This window comes from Dreissena polymorpha, chromosome 16 (genome assembly GCF_020536995.1).
Source record: "Dreissena polymorpha isolate Duluth1 chromosome 16, UMN_Dpol_1.0, whole genome shotgun sequence".
Lineage (NCBI taxonomy): Eukaryota > Metazoa > Mollusca > Bivalvia > Myida > Dreissenidae > Dreissena > Dreissena polymorpha.
In genome coordinates, this window is record NC_068370.1 from 24,207,473 (window position 1) to 24,220,150 (window position 12,678).

At 34.9% G+C, this 12,678-nt stretch overlaps 1 protein-coding gene across 1 annotated transcript in view; it reads right to left on the bottom strand.

Annotated features, from left to right (window-relative positions):
* LOC127861999 (dystrobrevin beta-like) overlaps nt 1–12,678 on the bottom strand; it is a 73,347-nt gene that overhangs the window by 33,075 nt on the left and 27,594 nt on the right. Inside the window, exons 5-9 of the mRNA XM_052400846.1 lie at nt 12,551–12,636; nt 6,102–6,253; nt 3,787–3,895; nt 1,919–2,085; nt 856–986 (exon numbers count right to left, since the gene is read on the bottom strand). Of these exons, the coding sequence (XP_052256806.1) occupies nt 856–986; nt 1,919–2,085; nt 3,787–3,895; nt 6,102–6,253; nt 12,551–12,636 (645 nt within the window). The remainder of the gene's footprint in view (nt 1–855; nt 987–1,918; nt 2,086–3,786; nt 3,896–6,101; nt 6,254–12,550; nt 12,637–12,678) is intronic.

The following is a 12,678-nucleotide window of genomic DNA, read 5'->3' on the forward strand; positions in this document are numbered from 1 at the left end:
GGCTTAGAACCAAAGCATTGATACATAGGGATTAATACAACACAGATGTTACTTAAATTTATATAAGTGACTGTTGCTTGTTTCTAGCAATGAAATATGTCCTAAGGAATGCATGACAAGAGAACCAAGCTTTATGGTATTACTTTAATAATTCAAGTAAATAACAGCAACCCTTTACTAGATGACTGTAAGCAACATGGGGGCCCATGCTTGTAATTATTTAAAACTCTTTCAGGCAGATCGTAACTACATGTATTACATTCTTGTCCATCTTTTAAATTGATAAAGTTCTCATAACAACTTCTTAAGCTTTCTTTTTAAAATCATAACTATTTCAGGTGAATCGTAACTACATGTTTTTCATTTTTGTCAATCATTCAAATTGATAAAGTTCTCATAACAACTTCTAAAGCTTTCTTAGAGTTCTATAGCAATCGTTCAGGCTTTTACACAGGTTATGCGAGCAACACATCAACTCCACATGATAAATATTTGTAGAAAGATTTTTTAATGAACAATGGTGAAGTGACAGTATGAACAAGTTATTTCATATCTTACCTCTATGCGTGACCTTGACCTTAAAGCTATGAGCACTGGTTTTCCATGCTAAACATTTTCACATGAATGATTGTGTATTCATTATTTTGGATGCATTTTAAGTTAATCCCAGAAATAAATATTTTTAAGTCTTTACTGACTTTAAAGATGAAAACATACACACAAACTTTATAGTAGGGAATTTTAAAAAGGTTTACTCCATAAAATATAAACTCATTAGGATAATTTTGAAAAGAGAACACAATAAATTGTAACAGTAACTGATCTGGTCAGAAGACAAAACACCAAGACACATACACTATGTATGACAGGTCCACTGTTTTCTCCGGAAGTTCAGGGAACAGTGGTGGCTTTTCCTCTATAGGCTTGCTAGGTACACAGTGGAATGATTTCTTTATGGAATGTCCAATCTGCTTGGCTGGTGACTTCTGTAATTGATAACCAGGGACAACAGTATAAGCATATGCTGTCAAATAAATTTAAAGGTATATTTTATAAACAGAATAACAAAAACAAGTCGTAGAATTGCATTTTGCCATGAAACAAAAATGTGTATGACATCTTCATATATACAGGGATCAGCACAGAAATCTACTCAGTCCATAGAATTCATCCCTAACTAAAGAAGATTTTTTTCCACCATTATGAATATAGGCCAGTACTCTTTGCATTGGGAAAATTTCATCCTTTTGACTTCAATTCGGAAAATTAAGATTTTTATTTTGCGTACAAATCAAAAAGAGAACAAAAGTGTTTTTAAACGTATATTTGCTAAGGTTCAAGACCCAAAAGCTAATAACAGAGATGACATTAAAATGTAGATTAATAAACAAAAAACCTTTCTTCAACTTTCAATTGGGAATTTTAAGCAGTCTTTCGGAAAAATTACAAACCTTTTTGATTGGGAATTCAAAATTTAATAAAAAAATAGAAACTCAAAACAATCACTCTCCTGAATTTATCAGAACTGCTAACTTAACTTTGCCAATCTAACATAATACATATTCCTTAATCTTGTGATCAATAGGATAATCTACAACTATTGTGCCAACAAAAGCATAACAACTATGTTCAAATAAAAGCCTTGTTCTGTGGAAAAAAGGGCTAAATGCATGTGCGCAGAGTTATGTTCCAAATTAGCCTGTGCAGGTTTCACTGGCTAATCAGGGATGACATTTTAACCCTTGACTGCATTTTTGTTTAGAAGATACTTCCTCTAAAGAAAAAATATAATAAACAGGGAACTTGTAGTCCCTGATAAGCTTGTGCGGACTGCGCAGGCTTATCTGGGACGACACTTTTGGCACATGCATAAAGACCTGCTTTCCCATAGGGCTCATACGATAAATGAACATCATACATAAGACAGGTACTCCTTCATCTGGTGGCTGTGCGCGTGATTGCCAGAGATGCGACCGCGCCAGAAGCAGTCCTGGCACAGCTGGTAGTTATGGCAACGCTGACACCTGTACCGGAAACCCATGAATGACTCTCGGTGGCAACCCTCACATTGGATCGGATGGAATACTGCAGGGAGGAAACACAGCCCGACTTAAGTTGGCACTTTACATCCAAAAATTAGGTGTTCATTATCAAAATAAGTGCCCCAGCAATTAACTTAGCATTATTTCTAAATTGCCAGGATCATGCGCAGAACAATGCCATGATTCTTTTTGAGGTGATATTTATTCGTTTTTTTTCTAGCCAATTATGATATTAAATGTTTTCGAAAAATAAACACAAATTTTTCATATAAAATGAAGGGCTATATAGAATACCATGTTAGTGCAGAATACAGATAAGTTTATTATCCTCTACATGAAAACATGAACCATATTCCATGGCTCATAGTTCACTGTTTCTAAGTCTCCCCAAATAAATGTCTCTGCATTCAACACTAATCTAGTATTCACCCTACATAAATACAATGCAGTATAATTTACTGCTATAAAAATGTTGATGGTATGTTGTCTGCCTACATATCAGTGGGTCTTTGGTTCAATACCCACTTTGGCAGTATTCTTGAGATCTTCCCTTACCATACCAAGTACTTGTTCTACACATGAAAGCAACTAAATAGAGTCTCAATAAGCCTAAGGCTTTTTTATGCAATTAACCCTTTGCATGCTGGGAAATTTGTCGTCTGCTAAAATGTCGTCTGCTGAATTTCTAAAATTAGCATTTTCTTCGATATTTTTTTCAAAGAATACTATCAGAATAGCAAACAGTTTGGATCCTGATGAGACGCCATGTTCTGTGGCGTCTCATCTGGATCCAAACTGTTTGCAAAGGGCTTTAAAATTCGGTTCCAGCGCTGAAAGGGTTAAGCTTTATCAAGAGATTTTTGTAAAACATGTATGCCCCTCCCCTTTCCAAAAGTAAATTGTTTAATTCCCCAAAAAGTTAGATATCATCAATAAACACAAATCAAGATTTGGGTAATAAATCTAGCAGGAACATTTTTTTCGTATGAAAAACACTTAACATGAATTGCATGCCTGAATGCATCAACTCAATGAAGAACCTTACTATAGCCAAGATATGATTAGATACTGTATCTAATTACCAGATGATTAAGTCTTCTTCAGGGATGTTTGTATGGGTATTGTTAATTTAAATTTACATAGTACCTAATTAATTTTATATTACAAGCCCCCGTGACCTTGTTATTTGTCATGTTGACCCCAAATAGGCGATTTCCCTTCATCTCATGAAACCATTATACCAATGTGCATGATCATAGTTTTAAGTAAACCCCGCATAAGCATAACCAAAATAAACAGATCTTTAGTCAGCTATCTAACAGGTGACGAAATGATGAGTAAACCCATAGTAAACTTTATAAAAAATCCTGAACTTTTTCTTAAAAATTCACTTTGCAGCGGGAATTTGTGTTCCTCTTTATTAAGTTTCCCATAAACTCTACAACCTGGGCCCCATCCCCTGTCTCATAAGGCCCTAATACAATCAGCCTTCATCTACAAAAACATAATGCAATATGGTTGGAGGAAGGCAGGTGGAACGTACAAACCAATAGGAGCTGTGAGAGCATGTTTATGCTATCTGCAATCAAACAGTTTAGTTTATAATTTAAATGTGTATATGGTTTTGTTGAATATTTAAACCGAAGCTAAAATGCAATTAAAATGTTTTACTACATTGTTCAAATATAAGCAAAACTTCCACAATTATCTCCTCATTCTTTGACACATATCTGCAGTGGCCTACCGTTTTCCACCTGAACCATCCGGTGCATTATGGGCAGCCACATGAGGCATTGTGGGCCAGGGTCAGAAACTAGCACATTCAGAAAGTTGTTGATGTTCACACCACTCCTCTGAAATATAAATGATACAAGTAACCACAAACAGTCATTGGAGCATATTCAATACTGGGCAATTTTTCAGGTTGTTAGTTGTGTTGACGAAAATTATCAAGTAAACATTTATGGATTGATGTAAATTGTTAAGTTTAGAGAAATTGCTACTACACATACAGTCGATCACATGGAGGGGGGGGGGGGGGAGGGGTTGGATACAGCATACTTTGACTTTTGTAAATCACTTACTTGAAGTCAATTTACAGTAGACTATTATTGGACATTTTTCTGTTGTAAACAACTTTTGATGGTTTTTTCATTGATAAACATATAATTTCAATAGGCAGCAAAAATTTGTCTTCACCCAAACTTTCTTCTCATACAAAACAGGCGACTATCATATGATTTGTTTTACTCAAACAGAACAAGGGCTGTTTGTAAAACATGCATGCCCCCCTATTTGGGCTATAAGTTGTAGTAGCAGCCATTGTGTGAATACAGGTGGTGGTGGTGGTGGTGGTGGTGGTGGTGGTGGTGGTGGTGGTGGTGGTGGTGGTGGTGGTGGTGGTGGTGGTGGTGGTGGTGGTGGTGGTGGTGGTGGTGGTGGTGGTGGTGTATCATTATTGATACAATGCATTACAAAAATGCAGTTAGCCTTACATTTGGTAAAATTTGAATATATTACAAGGGAGGCAAATGCTGTAACAAAAAGAACATGCATAAACGGTATTCCCTTGTTTCCCTTGTTTGAACCATGCTAAATCCTTAAAATGCCTATTTCCAGTAACTGTGACCTTCACCTGTGACCTTGACCTTTGACCTAGTGATCTCAAAATCAATAGGGGTCATCTGCAAGTCATGATCAATGTACCTATGAAGTTTCATGATCCTAGGCCCAAGCGTTCTTGAGTTATCATCTGACAACCACCTGGTGGACGGACCGACAGACCGACCGACATGAGCAAAGCAATATACCCTTCCAAGGGTGGCATAAAAATGTAAAAGGTAAATCAGATTAATATGACTTGCTAAACAGTATGTCTGCTTCAAATACAGGTTACTTTTCAATGCTTTGTGTAGTTTGGTGTGTTTTAATGCTATTTTAAAGGTTTGTAATGGTTATAAAGATTCCAAAACCTGAAATCCAAATCCTGTATCAGCTCCTGGGTCATGTTCACACTGCTAATGATGTCTTAAGAATTGCAGAATTGTTTTTGTAGATCTAGATGCTTTTGAGAAACTTGTCAGGCCCATAGTCAATAGTTCTTGTAGTTATATGTGTAATTATTTAACAACCTGCTCCCAGCACATGTTTGACATTTAGCCTGTAATTTTTCCCATGACATCTGCCAAAGAGGTGACAACCTATATCTACATGTGTCTTGTTCTGTGAAAATTGGGCAAAATGCATGTGCGTAAAGTGTCGTCCCAGATTTTCCTGTGCAATCCGCACAGGCTTATCAGAGACGACACTTTCCGCTTTAATGGTATTTTTCGTTTAAAGGAAGTCCCTTTTTACCAATAAATCTAGTTTAAGTGGAAAGTGTTGTCCCTGATTAGCCTGTGCGGACTGCACAGGCTAATCTGGGACGACACTTCAAGCAAATGCATTTTGCCCAGTTTTATCAGAACAAGACACACATAATGAACATGTGTGGAAAATTATTTAAAATTGCAAAATGAATGAGGAAGTTACAGTCTGGACATGCTGTTTAATGTCCAAATTTAATCTTTGGCCTTCAATTTTGACCTTGACCTTTGAAGTTTACCCTACTGTAGCGACACTGATGTTGACAATTGATGTAATCTATTTTAATTTGCATGATGATTGATGAAGGTTATGTATTTTTATTGCAAAATGGGACCTTTGACCTCTAAGCCAAACCTTAACCTTTGAGATACAGGTTTGCACACTAAACATTGTATTAAGATGGTGAACATTAGTTGTTATTAACCTTAAAACTTTTAACTACTTGAAAAAGCTACAATTAGGAAAAGTTTGGATCCAGGCAAACAATTACACTCGACCATTTTGCTTGCTAAATCAATCTTTCCACAAGCAGTCTGTACACAAACATTTTTGTAAAATAGATATCTTTAACTTTAATATAAGGTGACAATTGTTTCTAAGGAATAATCATGAAACTAAAGCTTTCTTATAAATGTTACTTCAACTTTAAAACTGCTACCTACAGCCTTACAACAAGATAAAATGACAACATACCATATCAAAACAAGACCTGACCGCAGTTTCGTTGTAGCCAAAAGATGGAGCCTCAAACACAGCAGTTGGCAGAGCAAGAACAGCTTGTAGATATTGTTCAAACTTTTGACGTACTAGCAACCCGCTTGAGTCAGATATCTGAGTGAAAACATCTGAAATGAATAAGAAAAATATAACCAAAGTATAGAAAACGTAACTATGTATTGCCATTATGTGGAGCAGATTGTCAATAATGCTCGCAATATTTTAACAAGCTAAATCAAGCACATGTTTACCTTTGACCTTTAGAGTGACTTTGACCTTTGCCCAAAGGTGTGACACACCTACTCCACATGGTGAGCATTTGTGGCAAATTATTGCAAATTTTCATACAGCTACAGTCTGGAAAGATGTAAATGGCTTAATTAAACCTTTGACCTTGTTTGACCTTGACCTCTGAGTTGTGGAGACAGTGGTTTAACACAAAGTCTCAACATGGTGAACATTTGCCATAAATTATTGTAAAATTGAATGATGAATAATGAATCTACAGTCAAGATTAGCCGTTTTATACCCATATTGGACCTTTACCTTTAAGGTTGTCCTTTATAGGTAGGGAGACAGGTATGACAAACAAGAGGGCCTGAAAGGCCCAAAGTCGCTCACCTGAGATAAAAAGAAATGCCCTGTTCTTTGCAGCCCAAGATATCAATGAAACAAATGTTCTAACCAATTAGTTTCATGAAGAATGAACAACAAATGGCCCTCTGGCGGCCATGTTTTTTTTAACAGAGCTGAACCATTTTTGAACTCTTCCAAGATATGTCCAAATTTCATGAAGAAAATGTATTCTAGACTGTTCACATGTTTTCACTATATACATACAAAGAAAACTGCCTGCATCACTGCTTGGTGCCCATGTTTTTCCACTTATCACGACCATTTTCAAACTCGTCCGAGACATCCACATAACTAATGTTTTGACAAAATTTTATGATGATTGAGTAAAAAATGTGACTTCTAGAGTGTTCACAAGCTTTTTTACTATATAAATATAAGGAAAGACCCCCCCCCCCCCCCCGGGGCCATGTTTTTTTTATAGATCCAAACCATTTTCAAACTCAAATGTCGTATCCAGGTGTGGTAGTGCGGTCTCGTTTACTTACGCACGTGAACTGGTCACGGGATGGTTACGAGTTATGTAACTTTGTGAGCACTAACTTATGTAATGCGGAAATATTTATTCCACAATCGCTTATTTTCGGTCAGGATGACACTGCTGACTGATTGTAATTCAATTAAGTAAAATTATTGCCGTTTACTTGAATCATTTTATAAACATATTATTCAACAGTAGTCTGTTTTACACGAAACAATTTAGAAATATGAAAATGTATCAATTTTATATTTCATTTCATTAATATTGTGTATCATTCATTACCTTTTATTTTCAATTTTCTGACATTGTTTAAATACATTTAGCCTGAAAATGATTAATCTTGATAGATGAACTCCGCAAATAAGAAGGGTAAATCTTGATTTTGAAGATTATTCTGAATTTGTTTTTTATCTCCATAAACTTATAATTGAAATTATTTCCTTATTGTTTTCATAGACTATCCATTTGATATTTGCTAACATATCTTTAATATGATTATATAGAGTGAATCATTATGGAATCTTATTTTGATATGAAGTTCCCATTTAAATTACATATGTTTTTGTTAATTGTTAAAAAAATGCATTAAATACTCCCACTGTGAAATAAAATATATCAACCAGCTTATTACTAACCACTGATATTAACATCTGGCATACAGCACAGTGAGAGGGTCAGTAAGCTGAGTGGTAAATAGTTACACACTGCAATGATCAATATCTGGGGTCTAACAAATTCTAGAGCAGAACTAAAAATAGATTGGAAAATATGACTCAGCACGTTAAACAATGGAGATAGATACTGCAAAATTATATTTCAGCTTTCTCTTAGTTGATAGGCTTACCATAAGTAATAATGACTAAAACAGTTGTTAATTATGAAAATTCTGTGTTATGAAAAATTAAATAAAACAGTTAATGGTACATAATACTGACATAATAAAACCAAACTTTACTACACAGGACACAAATATTCTGACCAAATTTCATGAAGATTGAGCAACTGAATTAAATAAAACTAGAGTGTTAACAAGATTTTACTATAGCCGTATAAGGAAAAATGCCCTGCCCCATTGGAAGCCTTGTTTTTCAAGCAAACATAATTATTTTTTCAATATATCATTGAGACCAATCTTCTGACCAAATTTCATGAAGATTGGACAATAAATGTGGCCTCTAGAGTGTTAACAAGGTTTTACTAAAGCAATAAAAGGAAAAATTCCCCGCCCCTGGTGGCCATGTTTCTAAAGCAACAAAAACCATTTTCGAACTCATCCAAGATATCATTGGGACAAATCTTCAGACCAAGTTTCATGATGATCGGAAAATAAATGTGACCTCTAGAGTGTTAACAAGGTCATACATTTCAATATAATCTAAAATAAAGCTTAAGAAGAACATGTGTTGAAAAATGCGAAATAAGCGAGATATTTAATTCTGAAATCGAAAATGTCTGTACAGTCAAATTCGCCAGAATGTATATCATGCATGTACGATGTGAATCTTAATTTAGTTTAATGGTTGTTTTTAAATTCCTGCAGCGATGTCTATTTATACGACACATGAACACTAACTCCGATCCTAATAAAAAGACAAATTCTTCTGTTATTGTAGGAAAATATGTACGAAATATCTTCGTCACCATCGGCTCGGGGGCGCTAATTTGTCTTTGCTGCATTTTATGAAATTCGTCTTCAATATCTTGCCTATTTTGCTGTTATTGTAACATGTATTTATCAATATATTACAATTTAACACATATAAAAATCGTATAGTCTCGCTTTAATTGTTTGACAAAAGAATGCCATATTGTACAGAATCATCAAACAATAAAAAACATATTAAAAATTTTGCTATCTTCCAGAATGTAAAACTATCATTTACAATTAATTCCACTTCATCTTCTTGTGCTTAAAACAAATATTTTTAAAAGGGAGACAACTCTGTCAATTCAACATAATTTTTCATTCGCAGTTACTTCCCTTGACATGATAAACTATATAGTGTTCAAAAGTTGTTATTACTATATAAATTTAAGGAAAATGCCCCCCCCCCCCCCAGCGGCCATGCTTTTTTACCGATCCGAACCATTTTCGAACTCAACTGTAATATCCAAAAAAGCACATGTTCTGACCAATTTCATGAACATTGGACCAAAAATGTGACTTCTAGAGTGTTCCCATGTTTTCACTATATACATATAGAGAAAACTGCCCCGCCCCCTGGCAGCAATGTTTTTTCACCGATCTGGACCATTTTCGAACACGTCTGAGATATCAATGAAACCAATGTTTTGCCCAAGTTTCATGACCATTGGGCAAAAATTGTGACTTCTAGAGTGTTCACAATGTTTCTCTATAGCCATATAAGGAATACTACCCCGCCCCCTGGCGGCCATGCTTTTCAACGGACCGGAACCATTTTTGAACTCAACCAACATATCATTTAGACAAACATTTTGACAAAGTAACATGAAGATTGGGCATCAAATGTGACTTCTACAGTGTTCACAAGGTTTTTCTTTTTTTTGACCTAGTGACCTAGTTTTTGACCCAGCATGACCCAGTTTCGACTCAGTCAAGGCATCAATAAGACAAATGTTCTGACCAAATTTCATGAAGATCAGACAATAAATGTGGCCTCTAGAGTGTTCACAAGGCAAATGTTGACGGCACACGACGCACGACGGACAAAAGGCGATCACAAAAGCTCATCATGAGCACATTGTGCTCAAGTGAGCTAAAAATGTCCTCATGGTAGTAAGTTGTGGTTAGTCAGTTTTAAATTGCACAATTAATGCCAAAAATAGTCTTGACAGTTGACACACAATTATATAACCAAATTTGACCTTTGATTTCTAAGTACTACCTTGACCTTTATGGTTGAAGAAGGTTTTTATACTAAAACAGTTGTTTCCTCATTGTTTGTTTGTTTTTTTTTTTGTTTTTTTTTATTTCATTTTTTATTTCCTTCGTAAACATAATACACCTAGCATATAACAAAAAACATAATATGTCAAATATACACACAATTAGTATGTTTGTTTCATAATGTATTACTATATAATGGTACATAGCATTTTTGAAGACTATGATTCTTGTAGATAAAGCATGTGTATTTGGCCTATTACATATTACTTCCTCATTGTTGTCATTTGTAGTTAGTTATTACAATTACATGATGAATGACAACATCATTGTCTGTTCAAGCTTTTTCATTACCAAATCTGAACTTTGACCTTTAAGTTGAACCATTACCTTTGAGGCAGAGGGACAGTTGTTACATGTGACACCTTGGCTCTACATGGTCGTCTTTGTGTTAAACAATTTCATGATGAATGAAACAGCTTTAGTTAGCTGTTTTATGACCAAACTTGACATTTGACTTTTGTGTGACCTTGAACTTTGAGGTAGGGGAATGGGGGTTAAACGCAACGCGTCATCTCATTGGGGCTTATGTTTGTGGCAAGTAATTTCTAAATTACACAGAGAATATAAAAAATTCTCAGATGCAGGCACGCACACTAGACCATTTTGACTGCTTCAGTGGGCTTTCTTCAAGGGGGCCAAACAAAATTTGTCACACTTTACTATTTTTGTATGTAATACTGCAAATAAAATTAACATTTTTTACACATGTATTATATAATATGTGTGTGTGTTCATTGGAATTATATTTAATTTGACTAACAGTCCCATCACATTTATATGTTAAATGACATCTACAACATTTAATGTCACCTTAATTCATGACTTGTTAACTAAACAAACTTTGACATGTACGTTTTAGGAATATTATTAGTTATCATCTCAACACTTTCAAAAATACTATTTAAACACTTAGCAAAAACATACCGAAACTTTGAAGAAAAGGTATATTAATTTTACAAGTATTTAGTGTAAGCATTTAACAACAAGAGTTTCCTTAAGTGCTCACCTAATTCACCGACACCCATTGTTGAAGACTTGACCGGATAGAAGGCCAGAACTTAGTAAGACAAAAATAAGATAGACCTAAATCCATAAGACATGAGTCCATGTGTGACCCTGAACTTTTAGGCAGGTAGACAGATTTTACAAACCAAATACCATATCCTTATATTTGTCATTATTAGTAAGTTATCTTAAAATAGCATGATGAATGATAAATTAATAGTCTGAAAAAGCTGTCTTTTGGCCAAATTTGATCTTTGAATTGTGACCATGAACTTTGAAGTAGATAGACAATGGTGTAACATGAGACATGTCATCTTATGACGAAATGCATTTGTTATTTTTAACCTTTCCCACTCAGAAGCAAAGTGAAAATGGCTATGTGCAAACAACATAAAACCAGAACAGCCTGTGTGTAAAATGCAGTCTGTTTAGGTTTTATGCTGTTTGCTGCTCATCAGTATTTAAGGGTTGGAAATGAAGCCTTTAAAACTTGAATCCAGTAGGAAAGGACTTTAATTAAATTTAACTTTCTAAGGGACTACAAATGTGTTTAAATACGTATCTAAGTGGTAAGGGTTAAAGTCTACCAATAAATGACAAAGACATGACTGAGACAGACATGTTCTAACTGTTTTCTGGCCTCATTGAGTGACCTCGACCTTTAACATAGAAAACAGACAGTTCAACTGCTTTCTGTCACCTTCTTAGGGGATACAATTAATTAAACCTTGACAAACCATACAACAAATTATACACACAAATAATTTATTATCAAGAATAAAATTGCAGTCAAAGGGAAGTAATTATTCTATATTTAAATGAATACAACTTGTATCACATGTTACATACTCTTTATATATGACAAAAATGGTAACAAGGTTTTTCTAAGATTTAACCTGGTGATATTTTTTTCGAACACATGTGACCCAGATTCTTACTTGGCCTATGTATTGTGGAAATAAACATTCTGACTACATTTCATCAAGATTGAGCCATACTTGTGGCATCTAGAGAGGTATCAAGGCTTTTCTAAGATTTGTCCTAGTATTTGATCCATTTGTCCGTTATTGGAACTCAAACTCAGCCTTCATATTGTCCGATGAACACTTTGAACAAGTTTCATCAAGACTGGAGGATGAAGTGGTAAACGCTTAAAGTTGACGACACACCACACTAACCATACACTACACGCTGGACATAAATAGATCACAATAGCTCAGCGGTCAATTGTATCAATCTGGATAACTCTTATCCAGCGGATAACTTTTGGTTATCTTCAATTTAATGATAAGATAACCAAAAGTTATCCGCTTGATAAGAATTATCCAGATTTATACATATGGCTGCAGATGAGTTAAAAATGTATGGAAATCTCACATCTAAGTTTGTCTATGAGTTTTCCTGCACACAGATGGGACAGCGCCACCTTCAGGCTGAACACTCTAATACGACCATGACAAGAGCTGGAAAAATAGTGAAAACATAACAATAATTAACAATATCAT